This window comes from Diceros bicornis, chromosome X (assembly GCF_020826845.1).
Source record: "Diceros bicornis minor isolate mBicDic1 chromosome X, mDicBic1.mat.cur, whole genome shotgun sequence".
NCBI classification, from domain to species: Eukaryota; Metazoa; Chordata; class Mammalia; order Perissodactyla; family Rhinocerotidae; genus Diceros; species Diceros bicornis.
Genome location: NC_080781.1, coordinates 61,985,678 through 62,005,386, shown reverse-complemented (window position 1 = coordinate 62,005,386; position 19,709 = coordinate 61,985,678). Strand labels below are relative to the sequence as shown.

Genomic DNA, 19,709 nt, shown 5'->3' with positions numbered 1-19,709 from the left:
GAATAAACAATCCAGCCGAATAGTAATGCGAAGTGAGAGATGGCCTCTCACAATCGATCACTCTTGGGTTCTTGCTCCAGTTTCAGAAACTTTCCACGTCAACTTCAGTGTGGCGCACCTACCCCTCGAGGCTGGGCCAGCTGGCGAGCCTGGGGCAGGCTGGGAATGCCTTTCTGGGAGAGTAGCGGCCCTTGCTGGGTGGTGGGGAGATCGCAGGGAGGAGTCATGGGGCGTGAAACGGAAAGACTACATCTCCCAGGCCGCCACGCTTTCCAGCTGGAGTCCTAGGGCGCTGACTGCTCCCCAGTTTCCGTAGGAAAGCGCCGGGCTACCGCAGCTATTGTGCGTCGCGCTGTCGCCCTCCTCTTCCCGCTCGGGTGATTATGGAGGAAGGCTACGTTTCATTGCTGCCCCTGCTTAACTCCTCCAGCGCCTAACAGAACGGCAGGCCGGCTCCCTTGGACCAGGAAGAACTCTTGGGAGCCGGAAGACTCTGGTAACAAAACCCTAGAGTGCAAGGAAGACAGTTGAAGAAGGAGCCCGAGCGCTCCGGCTCGGCACAAGGGCTTCGCTGGGTCGGGGCAGAGGCGCTGGCTTTAAGCCGCGGGAGGGGACAGTGCAATCAGCGTTGCCCGTGGATTTCGGCAAAAGGAAACCTTCAGCTAGCTCGCCAGCGAGGAGTGAGGAGAGGCGGCTCCCACCCCCAGCGCTCACCCCCGCCTACACCCTGGGCGGGCCGAAGTGTCACGTTTGCAATTGCTCAGGAAGGATCTGGCCGGTCTCCGGAGGCGAGCCCGGCTGCGGTTTCTGCTGCCTGTCAGGGGAGGCGATGCCTAGGGGGCATGCTGCTTGCTAGGCAGCACCCCATCGGAATCCGACTGCGTTAGCTCTCCTTGTCACCTGAAGCAATCGCCGGGCCTCCCGTTTCCGGTACAGACCAGCCAGCTTTCCCCAGGAGTCTCATCGGAACAGGTATCTGTCCTTCAAAGGGAGGGAGGCTAGGAGTTTCCTAAGCGGGTCCTGCACGCAATCTATGCCATCTACTCCCCCTAATTTGCCACTGATGCTCTTGGTCTTTGTGTCTTTCTCTCTCCTTCCACTCTCCGCCGTCAGAACCATGGGACATCCCCCGCTGGAGTTCAGCGACTGCTACCTGGACAGCCCCGATTTCCGTGAGAGGCTCAAGTGTTATGAACAGGAGCTGGAGAGGACCAATAAATTCATCAAAGATGTGATCAAAGATGGCAACGCGCTTATCAGCGCAATGAGAAGTAAGTGGAAGGCTTCGATGAACTGTTTCCCTGAGCCAGTGGCTCTGGCCTTTAAACTTTTCCATACCGCAGGGGGAAGGAAGGATTCAGGGTGATTCCCAGCCCAGGTCTCTGAGGTGAATGGGTTTCCGGACACTTCGGAAGTGGGGTCAGTAGAAGTGGAAGGTGGTGGCTACAACTAGAACTTTGGGCCTTTCCCTTTAGTGGCCTTGATCTTTTTTTTGAGGAAGATCAGCCCTGAGCTAACATCCGTTGCCAATCCTCCTCTTTTTGCTGAGGAAGATTGGCCCTGGGCTAACATCCGTGCCCATCCTCCTCTACTTTATATGTGGAACGCCTGCCACAGCATGACTTGATAAGTGCTGTGTAGGTCCGCGCCCAGGATCCAAACCTACAAATCCCTGGCCACTGAAGCAGAGCGCAGAAACTTTAACCACTGCAGGCAGGCCCCATAGCCTTGATCTTTTTTTTCTTTTTTTCTTTTGTTTTTGTGAGGAGATCAGCCGTGTGCTAACATCTGCCAATCCTCCTCTTTTTTTGCTGAGGAAGACTGGCCCTGGGCTAACATCCATGCCCATCTTCCTCCACTTTACATGGGACTCCACCACAGCATGGCTTGCCAAGCTGTGCGTTGGTGCGCTCCCGGGATGCCGGCAGGCGAACCCTGGGCGGCCGCAGCGGAGCGTGCGCGCTTAACTGCTTGCGCCACCGGGCCGGCCCCCAGCCTTGATCCTTTAATACAGGATGTGTAGCTGTGCCAGGGACCCTCTTGCTCTGCAACTGTCCTTACTTGGCAGATTGTTGTTCTGAAGGGACAATCTGCCTGTGCCGTTGGACATGCTTAGCACCCATGTCTTGGGCAAGGGGATATCTAAGCTGACCAAGGAACTGCTGCAGCACCTCCTAAATAATTGACAATTAAGGCCAGCAGTTATGGTTTTGTCCTGGCCTCTGGTTGCTACAGATAAGTGTGGGGGCAGTAAAAAATTCCCCATGGCAAGTTATTTTCTAAGGAAAGCACCTTTGCCTCACTGATTTTTTCCTTTAAGTTACTGAGCTATGGTTGTGGTCAAGGTTAGTCTAAGCTCAGTGTTATTGGATGGCCTCACATGCCACTGAATTCTGCTTAAGGGTGGAACAAAGACCTGCCTAGTCCCTGGCACAAGGAGCTCAGCCCCCAGGGGGCGAATTATAGGGCTAGGATTGGGAGCCACTGGGCTGAAGGAACCTGATCTAGCTTGGCATTCCCAGGGGTCACAGCTGACAGCTGTACGACCCTCCCCTTGCTTCCCTACTGTGTGTGGAGTTTTTATTTCTGCTAGTTGGCAGAAGGCTTGGAGTAAGAGAAAGAATAATAACCATCTTCAACAAGAGTGCAGGCAAGTCAACCCTTTGTGCCAAATATATACTTAGAAAAATGGAGGATAGTGATTGGGTGGAGTGATAATTTTTTCTCTTCTTGACTGAAAGATAATTGTGAAAAATAAAGTAAAATTCACTGGCAAATATGTCCTGTATACTTATAACTTTGTTCAGAATGGATTTATCCCAAAAATACTGTGGGTAGGTCCAGTGTGGGGACCTTCTTAAGGCAGATGCAGCCAGTCAAGAGCAGGGAGAAATGCTTGGGAGTGGCAGTGCAACGGTAACTGCTACCAGCTGGTGTTTGTTCTGCAGCTCTTCTGATTTGCCCCTTGGAGCCTGTGCTTTCCCTGCACGTGTTGTCTGTCCACTTTGAGCAGAATATATAGATTGTCCAAGTTCTTGCTGGTCATTTGATTGAGTTTGATCATTTAATGGTTTGTCTTATTGTGGCCTGAACAAGAATAAACTCTTGGCAGTACCTTAAAGATGGGGTATTTGAATTGCTGATCCTTAGAGACTTATAGGCCAGGGTTTGGAGTGTGTTGCCACTTAACAGAGTTCATTGAGAGGTTAAAGATATGCAGGTTGTGCCACAAAAGTAGTTAGAAGGGTGAAGGTTCACTCAAAGGAAAAGGGGGAATGTTTGGATTTTCTTTTTATTTACTTATTACAGTAAATTGCTTGGTGCAGGATCCACAGTCAAATGAAGCTCATCATAAGCCCTGGGAAGGGAGTGGCTTTGTGAAGTGTATTATGTGTTTGTGCTAAAAAATGACCAGCTAAGGCACATCAGAGAGGTTAAGATTCTTTTTTTGTTTTTCTTAAGCATTTTGGAGTGAAGGTAACCTGCTGAGAGACCAGTGCATTTGTTTTTTAATTTTTTTTTGCTGGGAAAGATTTCTAACATCTGTTACCGATCTTCCTCTCTTTTCTTCCCCACTCCCCTCCCCAAAGCCCCAGTACATAGTTGTATATTCTAGTTGTAAGTCCTTCTAGTTCTTCTATGTGAGCTGCCGCCACAGCATGGCTACTGACAGACAAGTGGTGTGGCTCCGCGCCTGGGAACTGAACCCGGGCCGCTGAAGTGGAGCATGAACTTTAGCTGCTATGCCATCAGGGTTGGCTCTAAGATTCTTAAGAAAAATAAACAGTTAAATAAAAAACTTGAGAAAGGGCAAAAGTTTTGTAAGCTAGGGGCAAGTAGTGGTTTTTATTCTTTCCTTTTCTGAGACTGAAAGTGGTAAGAATCAACAATTATGCAGGCCTCAACCTTTGCATATGGGCAAAAGATCCGAGAGATATTTTGGCCCGGAAGGGCTTCTTTATATTTATGGTGGTTTTTCTGTTTCTAAGTATACATAGAAAGTCAAAAATATGAGAGGTAGGAAATAAAACCCAGCAGCTAACCCACACTTCATTTTTTTCCTTAATGTTGCATGATTCTAAAAACATGATTAGCTAGAGGCAAAGGTGGGATGTTTCCCACTGTCTTGACCATAGTAATGTTTATACTCCCACTCTGCTTCCTCACACTATGCTAGCTGGGTGACTTTTTGAGAGTAAGTGGGGTGGAAGCAAAACAGAGGTATGTTCTTGCTTTGTGTGTATGAAAAAGGAAACGGGAACGCTGGAATTGGACTTAGAAGACCTGGGTTACAATCTTGGCTTTACCATCTGGGGATAAGATGGCACAAATCACTTAATTCATCTGTAAAATGGGGGTAATTATACCCACCTCACAGGGTTGTTGTGAGGATCAAAGGAGTTAATGTATTATGAAAGTGCTTTGTAAATGGAAATGGCTAAACATTTTAAGTTGTTGATAATACATCTTCAAGTTAATAATATATCTGCTGGTGAATGTGTACTTTTCAGTAGGTTTCTGAAGAGAAATGCATAAGCAGAAGTAGTTGGAAACATATTTTTTGCTGTCATCTTGTTGGAAAATGTCACTCCTTACATTGGCGTTTCTCAGCAATTAATTTTATATTCATGTATGTGGATTCATTTTGGCATTTGGAGTCTGGCATTGAAATTCAGGAAGAATGATTGATATCTTTTTATTTAACTTATTAAATTGACCATCAAATCAAATGGCTAGTGTTTCTAGGAACCAATGAAACTTGGTTCATCATGCTACAAAAACCAGCTGCAGTTTTTGTTAAAGATGTTAACCTAGGTGGAACTTGATTTCTAAATTTACCCTGCTTGTGTCTGATTTTGTACAGAGCTCTAGATAAGGTTTTAGTCACAACTGTGTGTGATGATTGATTCATTAAATGTAGGACTTATTTCAATATTTCAATTTACTTAGATCTGTGCTCAGAGGTAACTGATGTTATGAATGATATTCAACATGTCTCCTTTGGGGAAGAAGTTGATTCCCTCCTTTTAAATGTGATCTATTTATAATTGTTAGAGTAAAAGATGAGGATTATAACTTAAACTAATGGAAAATAAAAACACCATCACTCTGAAAGTTGAATATATTGCCCACCTTTCTGTTTGTCCTTTGTTTTTATGTTGGCAGTTTTGGTCTCTGATGTTTTTTGAATATTTTCTAAGCGCTCAGGTTAGGTATTATTCAGAACAAGTGATGTGGCCCTTACTTATATCCCAACGCAACATGATACACCTAATAAGTGTTATATGTAGTTCAGTGAACACATACCATTCATTCAGTAAATACTTGTGCACAAACTGTATTCAAGCCATTGTTCTCAGGGCTGTCACAGATGTAAGAGTGAGTCACAGATGGATCCTGCCCCCAAGGAGTTCCCAGACTAGTATGGGAGACAAGACGTTGATCACTATCATTAAGGTAGTAGGTATGGATCAGAGCCTGAAGAGTGGACAGGTGGATACCATGATACATGACATTAGAGGAAGAGCTCATTGCCTGGTGGGAGGATAAGGAAAAGCAAAGGAGGAAGTAGCATTGGAATTGGACAGAATTAATAACACTAATCGCTTGTTTAGCTGTTTCCATGTGCCAGGCATTAAAATATTGTAACAGCCTTATGAGGTAAGGATTATTATTCTCATTTTATAGATGAGAAAATTGAAGTTCATAGGTGCTAAGTAACTTTCTCAGCTAATAAGGGCAAGGGTCTGAATTAGAACCCAGACCTGACTCTAAAGGCCCTGCTTATTTTACTGCATTCAGGACAGGGCATTTCATATAGTAGGAATACACAGAGAATGTGAAGGGACAGCAAATAAGTCATCTGGAATATAGGGTACAGGAAGGGAGGTTTGAGAGATGAGGTTGGAATGGAAGGTAGAGGCCTTGACTGTGCAGGACCTAAGTATTTCAGTCTTTTCTTTATAGGCAGAGTATTCAAAATGTTTTTGGTAGGAGAGAGGCATGATTTGAGTTGTGTTTTAGGAAGATTCATCTGAGAGTGATGTGTAATGTGTTAACAATTCCACACAAATATTTGTGACTTTTCAGCAGTTAGTTGGAAGCTTTAAATTTTCTTTGATATAGCTCAGGGTCAGCAAACCTTTTCTGTAAAGGGCCATATTTTAGGCTTTGAGATCCATGCAGTTTCTGTGGCAATTACTTAACTGCCGTTGTTGCGAGAAAGCAGCCATAGATAATATGTACATGAAATGAGAGTGGCTGTGTTCTAATAAAACTTCATTTATTGACATTGAAATGTGAATTTCACGTAATTTTCACATGTCATGAAATATTATTCTTTCTTTGAATTTTTTCAACAGTTTATAAAAACCATTCTCAGCTCAGCCAGGAGAGAGGGGGCATACAGAAATAGGTGGTGGGCTGGATTTGTCTCACTGGTTGTAGTTAGCAGTTAACCTAAAACTAGTTAACCTGAAAAACCTAAATGAATTTTTATTGGTAAGGTGGTGAATATAGCTATTGGTAAAACATAATGCCACATGTCACATTTTCCGTCAACTAGTTTTACTTTGGTGTGCGGTTAATTATGCCTGCTCTAGATTCGGGGATCATAACCTCAAATGCTGTCAGAGGCCAAGGAGAAAACAGAAAAGTAGAAGCTGTTGGAAGTGGGTTAATAGGGCTGGAGTGATTGGGGTAAAATACAGCACCCTTACCTTATTCAAAAGGCCTTTACTTTTTTTTTTGCTTGAGGAACATTAGCCCTGAGCTAACATCTGTGCCAGTATTTCTCTATTTTGTATGTGGGTTGCTGCCACAGCATGGCTGACGAGTGGTGTAGGCCTGCACCCAGGATCCAAACCCATGAACCTGGGCTGCTAAAGTGGAGTGCGCCAAACTCAACCACCAGGCCATGGGGTCAGCCCTTCTTCCATTTTTTTTTTTTTTAATGTGCCAGCTAAATAACATATATTCACAGCCTAGATTCAGTCAGGCTGCAACTCCTGAGCTAGATGATCTAGCTTTATTGGTCTATGAGTCTTGGACTCTAATGGGCTAGAAAAATGGAAGGCGACTGTCTCCAGATAGAGATTTCTCTGGGGAAGCTCCACTGGACACTTTTTGCGAATTAACAGAGGTGGAATGATGGTATAATGGGAAAAAACCCTAGACATGATGTTTAGATACCTGGGTATGGTGCTGGTTCTGCTACTGATGCGATCTGTGACCTTGGTAAGTCATTTCACTGGGGCCCCAGGTCCTCAGCTTTACAAAGGTGGAGGGGGGTAGGGGATCTACAAGCTCACTTTTTTTTTTGCATTGCATATTGTACTTTAATCTTTTGGGAAAGGAATGAGTAACTTAATGATAGGATCTTATTTTATGCCTACATAAATTTTCACATGATTTTAGTGTACATGACAGTATTTAATTAAACACAAGAATTTAAACAAAATTTTTAAATAGCCTTTCAAAAACCAAGGATAACATACTTTACATATGTTTGTATATATAAAACAGATGTCAGAAAAAAGAATTATATCATGAACCCCACACATATACATGCACAACCACACATACATAGGTTGTCTTGAACTAATGAAAATTTATGTTTTAAATGAATACAAAAGATGCATTCTGTACTAAAAAAGTACGTAAAGTTGATAAAGTAGAAATAATATAATTTGTACAGCTTTTATAACCTAGTCTTAAATTTTTAAAAAATGTCGCTTTCTTGCATTCTATACTTTTAAAGACAAGAGTTTTAGAAGTTTATATTAAGGTATCTTTTTGGGGTACCTGTTCAGCTCTTGCTTTGGCAACTGGAGCAGCTATCTGATAAGTAATTGCTTTCCTGGAAAGATGGATGGATTCCATCTTTGAGGAAAATTTGATATTGAATATACTTAGTGGAGCCATCTCTAGCTTGGCACACAGAGAACATGGATGCTATTTCCAACTCTGCCACTAGCTAGCTCTATGACGTCGAGTAAGTCTTTAGTTTCGTGAGCCTGAGTTTTCCCATTTGTAAAATTAGAGGTTTGGTCATTGAGTTTTAGGGTTCTTCCTGGCTTTATCACTCTGTTCTCTGGGCTGCCACTGTCTTACTCAAGTAGTCAAGCAACCTGAATTGATTCTGTCATTAACTTTATAGCCAATTCATCCTCACTCTGGGAGAGTGGGCAAAGGGAAATTCCAACTGATATGTCCCGCATGAGTAGATGACTTGAATCATGCTAGCCTATCTGATTATCCTTTTGATGAATGCTTCTTAAGAGGTGTCAGCTTGATGCCCTTCAGTTCTGTCCTGAATAGTTCTATAGTGAGGGAGACCAAAGCTTTTAATCCCTCTGGGATGGATGTAGTACCATCGTTTGTAGGGAGGAGTTGGTAATGTAATATATATTCTTAGTCAGCAGATATCCTGTCATAATCCCAGTGATATTTAATCAGTGCCTTGGAGCACATGGAGTTATTTTAGATATTCTCCAAAGTAACTCAGATCAATGAAATGAGTGTGTCATATGGCACTGCTGTAAGTAGACGTGAAGCAGTGTCGAATGAAAATTTGGTGGAGGTGATATTGCCGTGTTCATTGAAGGTCCTCAGAAGACCAGATTCCTAAGTAGCTGGACTGGGAGTGCTGTGGAAACTAGGGTGGAAAAGTGAACCAAGACAGCATTTCAGTGTGACCATTTGTAAGAAGATTTTTTTTTAAGGATGAGGGATGGTGTTGGGTTGGGGTAGGGAAGATTATGGCTTGACCTGCTTGTTAAGAAAAGTTTTTCAATCTGAGTTAAGAGTGATAAAGGAAAATTACTTTTCAGCTTCATTTTTGTAGCCTCATTTTTAAAAGCATAGCCAAATACTTTTGTTTAATCTGACATCTGTTTCTCTAATCAGTTACTATAGAAATTTCCTAAAAGCCCATGAGTATCTGGAAAGATACATGCTTTTCCAGGGGAGTACCCTGGAAATCTTGAGCTGATTTTTTTTCTAGTGGGGTGAAGGGCACTCATGATGCTTTATTGGGCTTGCATCAAGTGCTAAAGCCTTGCACAATGTAAAGGGAATTCAGCTTAATTCAACAAGGATTTACTAAGCACCTACTATGTGTCAGGCACTATCCTGGAAATTGGGGATATAATGTTGAATAAGGCTGCTATGGGCTCTGCCTTCTTGGAGCATGAATTAAATATCTGATTACCCACTTAAATAACTTAATTACAATTGTGAGAAGAGCTATAAAGAAGAAGTTCAGGATATGATATATATTCTATCATCTGTTACAAAGTGGAGCTTTGTGGGGGAAAAAAGGAACTAGACCATGGGAATGCAACTGTCTGTAGGAAAAAACAATAAACTGAGGAGGAAGAGTTCCTAAGTCAAAGCTACCTGTTTTACCACCTTGGTAGTTAATGGCCCTGGTAATGAACAAGACACTTCAAGTGAATGGAGAGTTTCTCAGAAACAGACAGGGTGTAGTATGTGTCATGGGGTCTTCAGGGAAGAACTAAAGTACTTACTGCCTCCTTCTTCATTTATAAGTATATTAACATGTTTTTTGGATAGGTAACACATGAACATGCTACAAAATTCAAAAGGTACAGAAGGGTAAATGTTTTCCCTCCTCCAATGTTCTAGTTCCCCAGTTCTCCACCCTAGAGGCAACAACTGGCAACTGTTTATCCTTTAAAAAGACTTTACCCCAGTGCTTCTATCAACTTCTGCTCCCTCAGGAGTGTGTTCCATTGTAGGCAAATTCCCAGCCTGGGCAAGATTTCTTTAAGATTGTACTTGGAGGGGCCAACCTGATGGCATAGTGGTTAAGTTTGCGTGTTCTGCTTCAGTGGCCTGGGGTTCACTGGTTTGGATCCTGGGCGTGGACCTACTCACCGCTCATCAAGTCATGCTGAGGTGGTGTCCCATACAGAAGAGCTACAACTCCACAACTATGATACACAACTATGTACTGGGGCTTTGGGGAGAAGAAAGAAATAAGAGGAAGTTTGGCAACAGCTGTTAGCACAGGGCCAATCTTCCTCAAAAAAAAAATTGATTGTACTTGGAAAGAATGGTAGATTAAAGACCTCAGAAAATAAACTCCTCCATAAAAGTAAAAAGGGCACTGGCAAAAATGGTCAAAATCAACTTTTTCAGAACTCTGGATATTAACCAAAAGACTTGCAACAATCTGAAGAGTATTTATTGATGAAAACATGTTGAACCTCTGTAACAGCAGGGTTTGTGGCATTTTAACTTACCCTGCTTCCCATTCCCTTCTTCAGAGCTTTGGGGTAGCCTTGAAAACCAACAGCCTTGTAACCACAGTAGCTGTGGAAACCAGTAGCCTTCCAGCACCTGAGAGGGAAGACAGGGTTTGTAGACCCTCAAAAAATTGCATACCCAGTGTCTTGTCACTATTTAACCTGTCTCAAAGCTACCTAGAAAAGCCCCATTCACAGGGCTTCTTATAACTTCACCGGACTTAGAGCTAGCTCAATGGGAAAAGTTCTATTCCCAGGGTGTTTAAAATCACAGCTGCCTGAGGCTGCAATACCAGTCAGGGCAAGCAAGAGTCTGGTCAAAAACAGAAAAGAAAGAAATGGGGAATGAGATATCCGAAGGGGGCTTTGAAAAGCTCAAACATATTCCTGGGGATCTAGAAGGACATGTGCATGCCTAGAAGGGCTGTGCATGTGCCTGGAAAAGACCTGAGAGGGCTCCAATTTCTCTCCTATGGCTGAACTTGAGGCAGAGTTGTAAACTGCCTGGCTGAGTGTTGAAGGAATGCCCCAACATGCACACAGAGCCCCTCAGCAAGAGGTGGAAGACTTAATAGTTCAAGACATTCAAAGAGATCTCTGAACAATCACTAGCTGGCCACTAAGCTAACCAAGCAGAGACTTCAGTGGCCACACCCTACAAGGAATACAGGCATTACAGAATTAGTCCAAGAAATATACTAAACAAACAAACAGCAACAATAACAAAAACAACAATAGAAACAAAATCTGGGGGTCAGGATCTGATTTCCAGAAGTATCATATTATATTGTCTAAAATGTCCAATTTTTGACAAAAAATGATCAGACATGCTAAGAAACAGGAAAGTATACATAAGACACATGTCCATACACAAGAAAAAGTAGTCAGTAGAAACCGTCCCTGATGGGGCCTAAATGTTGGAATTTAGACAAAAAAATTTAAAACAGACAATACAAATATATTCAAAGAACTAAGGGAAACCATGTCTAAAGATTTAAAGGAAAGCATGAGGACAATGTCTCATCAAAGAGACAATATAAAGAGATAAAAATTATAAAAAAGAACCAGATAGGAATTCTGAAGTTGAAAAGTAAAATAACTGAAATGAGAAATTCACTAGAGAGGCTCACCAGCAGATTTGAGCTAGCAGAAGAAAGAATCATAGAACTTGAAGATAAATTAATTGAGATTATCCAGTCTGAGCAAAAGAAAGAAAAAAATGAATAAAAATGAACTGAGCCCCAGAAACTGTGGGATACCATCAAATGTATCAACATATGCATAATGGGAGTCCCAGAAGGAGAAGAAAGATATAAAGGAGCAGAAAGAATATTTGAAGAACTAATGGCCAAAAACTTCCCAAATTTAAGGACCAACATTAATCCCCAAATCCAAGAAGCTCAACAAACTCCAAGTAGGACAAACTCACTGCCATCCATACCTAGATACATTATTGTCAAACTGATGAAAGAGAAAGAGAGAATCTCGAAAGAAGCAAGGGAAAAACAACTCATCAGGTGAATGGGATCCTCAATAAGATGAAGAGCTGACTTCTCATCAGAAATCATGGAGACCAGAAGGCAGTAGGCTGACATATTCAAAGTGCTGAAAAAAAGAATGTCAACCAAGAATTCTATATTCATCAAAACTATTCTTAAAAACAAGAGAGAAATTAAGACATTCTCAGATAAACAAAAACAAAAACTGAGAATTTGTCACTAGCAGACCTACCCTGCAAGAAATAATAAAGGGAGTCCTTCAGGATGAAATGAAAGAATGATGGATGGTAACTCAAATCTGCACAAAATATGAAGAGCACCAGTAAATGTAACTAGATAGGTGGATATAAAAGACAGTATAATTGTCTTTTTTAAGTAACTCTTTTCTTTCCTATCTGATTTAAATGACAACTGCATAATGCAATAGTTATAAAACTATGTTGATGAGCTTATGATATATAAAGATGCAATATGTATGACAATATAGCACAAAGGAGGGGAAGGAAACAATTATATTGGAGCAACGTTTCTGTTTGCTTTCTAAGGTAAAATTAATCTGAACTGGATAGTTTTAAGTTAAGATGGTAATTAATCCTGAGGTCAGTGACTAAGAAAATAACTAAAAATATAAAATAAAAGAAACAACCAGGGAATTAAAATAGTTCATTAGAAACAATATCTATTTAACACAAAAGAATGTAATAATGGAGGAATAGAGGAAAAAAGATAAGACATATAGAAAATAAAGTAAATGGCAGACATAAATCCTACCTTATCAGTAATTATATTAAATGTGGATGAATACACACTGCAGTAGAAAGGCAGACATTGGCAAAATAGATAAATTGGTCAAAAATGGATAAATTGATTGAAATATTTGCTGTCTTTAAAAGACACATTTTGCATTCAAAGGCACAAATAGGTTGAAAGTAAAAGCACAAAATAATATACCAAGCAAACAGTAACCAAAGGGAGTTGGGGTGGCTATACTAATATCAGACAAAATATATTCTAAGATAAAATTTTTAAGACATACAAAGAAAAACATTTTATAATGTTTAGACAGTCAATATATCAAGAAGATATAAAATTATAACCATATGCACCTAACAACAGAGCTCCCAAAATACATGAATCAAAAGTGTTCAGAGCTGAAGGGAGAAATAGATAATCTAACAGTAATAGTCAAAGATTTTAATACTCCACTTTCAATAATGGATAGAACAACTAGATAGGGATCAACAAGGAAATAGGAGACTTGAACAACACTATAAACCAAATAGACCTTTTACAGACATGTGTAGAACACTCTGTACAGTAATAGCAGAATACACATTCTTCTCAATGCACATGGAACATTTTCCAGGACAGACCCTTTTCTAGGCCACAAAACATTTCTGAATATATTTATTCATGCAAAGTATGTTTTCCAGCCACAGTGGAATGAAATTACAAATCAATAACAGAAGGATATTTAGGCAGTTCATAAATATGTGGAAATTAAATATCACACTCCTAAGTAACCAGTGGGTGAAAGAAGAAATCACAAGGGAAATTAGAAAATACTTTGGAATGAATAAAAATTAAAACACAACATGCCAAAACTTTTGGGATGCAGCAAAAGCAGTGCTTAGGGGATAATTTATAGCTTTAAAATACCTACATTAGAGAAAAAAGAAAGGTCACAATTCAATAACCTAACTTCCACATTAAGAAATTAGAAAAAGAAGAACTAATCCCAAAGCAAGTAGATGGAAAGAAATGACAAAGACTAGAGTGGAATTAAATGAAATAAAGAATAGGAAAACCATAGAGAAAATTTTTTAAAAATCAAATCAAATTTTGATTTTTAAAAAGGTCAACAATATTGAGAAACTATTAGCTAGACTGACAATGACAAAACAGTAGACTCAAATTATTAAAAGCAAGAATGAAGGAGGGGACACTACTACCAACCTTAGCAAAATAAAAAAATGATAAAAGGGAATACTGTGAATAACTGTATGCCAATAAATTATATAATTTAGATGAAATGGACAAATTTCTAGGAAGACACAAACTACTGAAATTGACTCCACAATAAATGGAAAATCTGTATAGACCTATAAAAAGTAAAAGCATTGAATTGGTAATCAAAATACTACCCACAAAGAAAAGCCCAGGCCTAGATAGCCTCACTGGTGAATTCTTCCAAATATTTAAAGAAAAATTAATACCCATCCTTTGCAAACTCTTCCAAAAATTAGAAGAGAACACTTTTTAACACATTCTCTGAGACCAGTAGCAGTCTGATACCAAAACTAGGGACATCACAAGAAAAGAAAACTATAGACCAAGTTCCCTTGAGAATATAAATGCAAAAATCCTCAATAAAATACCAGCAAACCAAATCGAGCAACGTATAAAAAGGATGATACACCATAACGAAGTGGAATTTATTCCAGAAATGCAAGGTTAGTTTAACATCTGAAAGTCAATCATGTAATAATGTAATACACCAAATAATTAGAATAAGGAAAAAAACATATTATTATCTCAAAAGATGCAGATTGTTTAAAAAGTCCACTACCTTATTATGCTAAAATCACTATGCAAACTAGGTATATCAGGTTAGTGGTTGTCTAGGACTAGGGGAGAGGGTTGGGATGTGTATGACTGCTAATGGGTAAAGGATTTCTTTTTGGGATTGTGAAAATTTTCTAAAATTAGATTGTGATGATTGTTGCACAACTCTGTGAGTATAATAAAACCCACTTAATTGTACACTTTAATGAGTGAATTTTATGGTATCTGAGTTACATCTCAAAGCCATTTTAAAGATTGTTCTTAGAGAAACAGAGGTGCTTGGCTTATTTACCTGCATCTTCTTTATAGAACAACAGACCTGGAAGCTTGTTTAGAAAGCTTCACATCCACTCTGTTGGGTTTATATCTAGGGAAAAGGAAGCCAAGAGAGAGAACTGACTCCTCTAGGGACCTAGAGCTAGAGTTTGAATTGGGACCAGAATCAGATTTCGTGGTTTCCAAGGATCTTTCTGCACTGTACTCTAAAGCAGGTATGTTTCATTAAAACTGTCTGGATGTTCTTTATTAGGGCTGGAGGTGCTTTTGTTTGAAATGACCCAGGTGACAGTGAAGAACTGTGCTAGTGGAAAGTTTCCCATTCTCCCCTACCCCTACTATCATGGCTGGCATCAGGTCGTTTCCCTGCTGAGCAATCTAGCCCCACTTCAATTAGGGTCTGGTTGTGTTTTCTTTCCTTTATCATAGAAAAGGAGCAATACGTCTTGGTGGTGTGACACCTGTCCTCTTTGTTTCCTGCCCCAAGAGCCTACACTAGCTGGTTGGGTAGTTCCAGAGGCCTCCTCTCTTCTCTATTCATCTGTTGACTTCTTATGGCAAATGCAGCTGCTTTTCATGTAGCAGATAGTGTATATTGGGAAATGTGTGGCATTACTAAAGGGTGACAAAGTCCTCTCCCCGTGTTATTTTTATCCTAAAGCAGCATGGAATATCTCACAAGTGGCAAACAATAGGCCCAGCATTCTAGTACCATATTAGGAATTTCAAGGCAGTTCTTTGCAAAAGGTTTTCATTAAGGACTTCCCAGAAGCAGGAGGGCCACATTTCGGCTTTCAACTCTATTTCCAGAGCCAGGCTGTCGTGGAAAAGCCTTTCCCGGTGATTGGCAAAGTATGTATTATGTATGTGGCAACTGACAGCTGGAGACTAATCCTGAATTCATTAGGTGGGGGGAGGAGGGTGGGGCAATATGCCGTCAAGGTGTTTTATAGGTGCCCCTTACAACTTTTGTTTAGAGCAGGAAAATAAACTGAAAGCAAGTTGTAAAGAAGATGTCCCTGCCACCATCATCGCCATGCTGAATTTCTCTTGCTCTTTTTTTTTTTTTTGTGAGGGGGACTAGCCCTGAGCTAACATCGGATGCCAATCCTCCCTTTTTTCTTGAGGAAGATAGGCCCTGGGCTGACATTTGTGCCCATCTTCCTCTACTTTATATGGGACGCCACCACAGCATGGCTTGACAAGCGGTGCATCCGTGCGCGCCTGGGGTCCGAACCGGTAAACCCCGGGCCGCCGAAGCAGAGTGCGCTCGCTTAACCACTTGCGCCACCGGGCCAGCCCCTCTCTTTCTCTTAACATGGGAAATATTGATATCTCTCCCTATTTGGTTTATCTGGAGAGATTTGTCTTCTAGAATCCACAGCCAGTGTTTCAGGGTTTATGGGAATGATTATTCTGTTATTCTACTAAATGGGAAAGCAAGGGGTACTAGTGTGCTAATTGGGTAACAGCTCAGCGAGGGATTGTATGGCTGCACTAGCAGCATGGAAGGGAAAGGAAAGCTGGGGCTTCTTGGCATTTTGTTTGCTTTTCCTTTGTGAAAAGCAGATGCTGTTTATTCCCTTTTCTTTTGACTAATGGGCAGTATCTTGCTGGAAATGGACTCAGAGAGTTCTAAGAGCCCTTAAGAGAACAATTTCATTTAACTCTTTCGTATTTCAGATGAGGAAACAAACCTAAGAGGGGATGTTCCTTGTCCAAGGTCACAGAGCCAGTTAATCACAGAGTCAGTACCGGAACCCAATAATCAGTCCCACTCCTGGTCTCTGTGGAGTGTCATCATGCCTCAGGAAAACAGTCTCTACCTTTCACTAACCTCTTTTTGCTGAGCCTGTGATTTTTTTCAGAATCACTTTCAGCTTGTGAAAGAAAAGAATTGTTTTCTCTTCACTGCCTCTTGCCAATTATGTACCTCCAGTGTTGGCCTGAAGGCAGTCAGATGTTTCACAGACCTGCAAGAATGGAGTAGGGGAAGGTTCAGGGAGTCTGAAGTTACTGCTGTACTTTTTCTGATTGGCCCTTGCCTAGTAGGAGCTTGATGAAATAGAAGATCAAGAGACAGACCTTCTATAATAGAAACCCCTCTCCTCCAGAGGAGGAGGTTCTAAATGAGGGGTTCTAAACGTGAAATTTAGAGAATCCAATTATGAATGAGAATGAAGCAACTCTAATACAAAATTGGGTTGGGTTTTAGGTATGGTAATGTTTGTGCTGGGCATCAGCATAGCTGGGATCTGTGAATGTGATCTCACTCAGGCTGACTGATTACCTGCATGTGGATATAGATATAGATATGGATATAAACTAACATTTGCAAAGCACTTTATAGTATACAAGGCACTTTCACATACATTATATAACTTAATCTGGGAAGGAAAGTGTTATTATCTCCATTTTATAGTTGAGGAAACAAAGGCTTAGAGAGCTTAAGTACTTTCGCACTGCTTGTCAGTAGTAGAGCTAAGACTTAGATTCTCTGAGTATTCTTTCCACTGTTCCACATTGTTTTTATTCCCTTTAATGATCAAAGAGAATATAAGTGCTGTTCAGAGGAACAGGTAGTTCAGAAAGTAGAAGTATCAAGAAGAGATATGGGGCCTTCTGTAGAGAAATGGAAGCAGCCACCAGTACACACGTCCACAGGAAGTGGCCATTAGGAAAGGTTTGAAAGCTGGAGAACAGCAGTAGAGAAGTGAGTAGCTGACAGGGCTGATAGACCAGAGCTTGTGGTAGAGTTTCTGGCATCATCCACCAACTGTGTGCTATTCTGTGAAGGCTGCTGCAGAGAAGACAGTCCAGACAAAGGTAGAGGTCTTTAAAGGAGAATTCTCTGAAGCCAATGGAGGTGGTTAAAAAAAATTGGGGAAGCTTCATATTAGTGATGGGGGAGAAGGTGACCCTGGGCCTTTTTCATTGCATCTTTAGGATGGAAAATAAGCCTAAAAATTGTCTATTCGTTAATAATGAAGAAAAATAGGGACATATTTTAATAGGCCACTTGTTTTTCTATTTTAGAAGTTTCATAGGTGGTGCAGACGTTATTTAGCCCAAGTTATCTGTGAACGCTGAGTTTTGAGGCTAATACACATGTTGTTTGAAACCAGTTTCATCCTTAGATAGAGTTGTGTGTTTGCACTGATACCATAAATAATAACGCTTCATAAAAATAATGAAAGTATAACATCTTTCTTAGTGTTTTTCAGTTCACCAAACAGTTTGGCATATGATCTCAACTTGATCTTTACAACAACCCTATGAGCTAATCAGGGTATTATTAGTGTTCCTCTTATACAAGTGAAGTAACCAAGGGCAGATGATGGTCTCCCAGTTTTACAGATGAAGAAATTGAAATTCAGAGAAGTTAAGTGATTTGCTCGGTTACTAAGCTAGTGAGTGGCAAATTGTGGTCCAAACCCAGATCTTCTGGCTCTGAAAGGCTGCAAATTTTCTACTGTATTCTGATGTATTCTCTGTAGAATGGGTCAGTGCTCATACCTTACAGGGTGGGTTTGGGAAGTCTGTGTCTCTGAGCGTTCCTGTATGGTCCCTTCCCATGGTAGTTACCTGATTCTCCCTGATGTCTGTCCCAGCTCTGGCCTGGCTTTGCATTCAGCCCTCTTCTGCTCCTTGAGCCTGTCCTCCTAACACCATCTCCTTATGCAGCTCACTCTGTAAAACCCTATCATTTACTCTCCTCAATGTTTCCCATTACCAGCTGCCACCTCCTCCTCCCTCCAGGATCCTAGGAAGCCCTCTCAGAGACTTCGTCTTACTCTCTTGTTTTTATGCCTAGCCACTTGTCCCTGCTCTGGTGACTCACCTGCCACCCTCCAAATTTGTGATTTAAAGTCTTTTGGACCCCCTCATGCCACATGTTAGGCAGCCCCCATTCAAAGGAACTGATAAACATAGGTGTGCCATGGTGATATTTAGGTCCAATCCTTTTGCCTCTCTCTTGCTCCTGTGCCTTTAATCAGTTTCTGCTCCCCTGGCAATATGAGGATAATTGGCATGTTTCTTGGGGAGAGCCCTTTATATAGATTTCCTTGCAGCAGGCAATTTTGCCCTGACCCATGTCTGGCATTATTATCAAAGCTGTTGCTGTTGTTTTGACAGGTCTAACAAGTCCAGCAGGATCTGGCTGATTGAAGCATTGAACCGGCCACTAGGAAAGGAGACACTTGCTTGGCAAGTCTTCTCTCCAGGGAGAATTCTTTTCTTTTGGTATCAGTCTCACCCTCAAGGAGTTAGTAGCCCCTTTTAGGACTGGCTTCCCCAAAATGTGGCCCTCCAGGAGCTTCTGGGTGTTCTGAAAGCTACTGGCCAATTGTGGCTTTGATCTTTCTTATGGGATACTGTCTGAGTTTCTGCACCAGGCAGGAGTTAATAACATGATGTTTAATAAAAAACATATGTCATCCCATTGCCACACCAGAGAAGGTAGCTCTGGTCTCTCCATTGGACCAGCAAAGATTTTTATTTTCTAATGTTGACAAGTAGAAGTAAGTTGAATAGATACTCACAGGCATCGTTTACTTTGAAGGGTTTTGTAGCCTTTAACTTTGAGAATAACTGATTGAGGGAAACTTTCTAGCCTTGCACCTTTGCTCTTTGCTATTTCTCAGGAGTCCTGGGCAGAAGGGAGAGGGCATAAGGAGTAGTAATGATTTCTCCTTGCTCTATTTGCACTAAAGCAGGAGTCAGCATACTATGGCCCATGGGCCAAATCCTGCCCACCACCTATTTACGTAAATAATGTCTGTTTTTGTAAATAACATTCTATGGGCACATAGCCATGCCCACTTGTTTACATATCGTCTATGGCTGCTTTTGCGCTAAAAGAGCAGGGTTGAGTAGTTTTGAAAGAGACAGTGTGGTCCTCAAAGACCATAGGCTGTGCAACATTAATTGGCTATTGTTGGGTAGGACAGGGCATTGAGTTTCTTGTGCATTCCTTGGAACTTCTTGTTTTTTTCCAGCTTCAGCTGGGTTTGTGTAGAGAGATATGCAAGGAAGTGGTTTTGGAAATAGCCTGCTTCCTCATGCATAATGAAGACTCAGAATCTATATGGTGCTA

At 41.1% G+C, this 19,709-nt stretch overlaps 1 protein-coding gene across 3 annotated transcripts in view; it reads left to right on the top strand.

Moving 5' to 3' along the window:
• Positions 1–260: 260 nt before the first annotated feature.
• The window catches only part of OPHN1 (oligophrenin 1), a 578,007-nt gene continuing 558,558 nt past the window's right edge, over positions 261–19,709 (top strand). For all 3 annotated transcript variants that reach the window (XM_058536058.1, XM_058536059.1, XM_058536057.1), the window contains exons 1-2: positions 261–972; positions 1,114–1,271. In XM_058536058.1, coding sequence (XP_058392041.1) covers positions 1,118–1,271 — 154 coding nt within the window. In that variant the 5' untranslated portion in view covers positions 261–972; positions 1,114–1,117. The remainder of the gene's footprint in view (positions 973–1,113; positions 1,272–19,709) is intronic.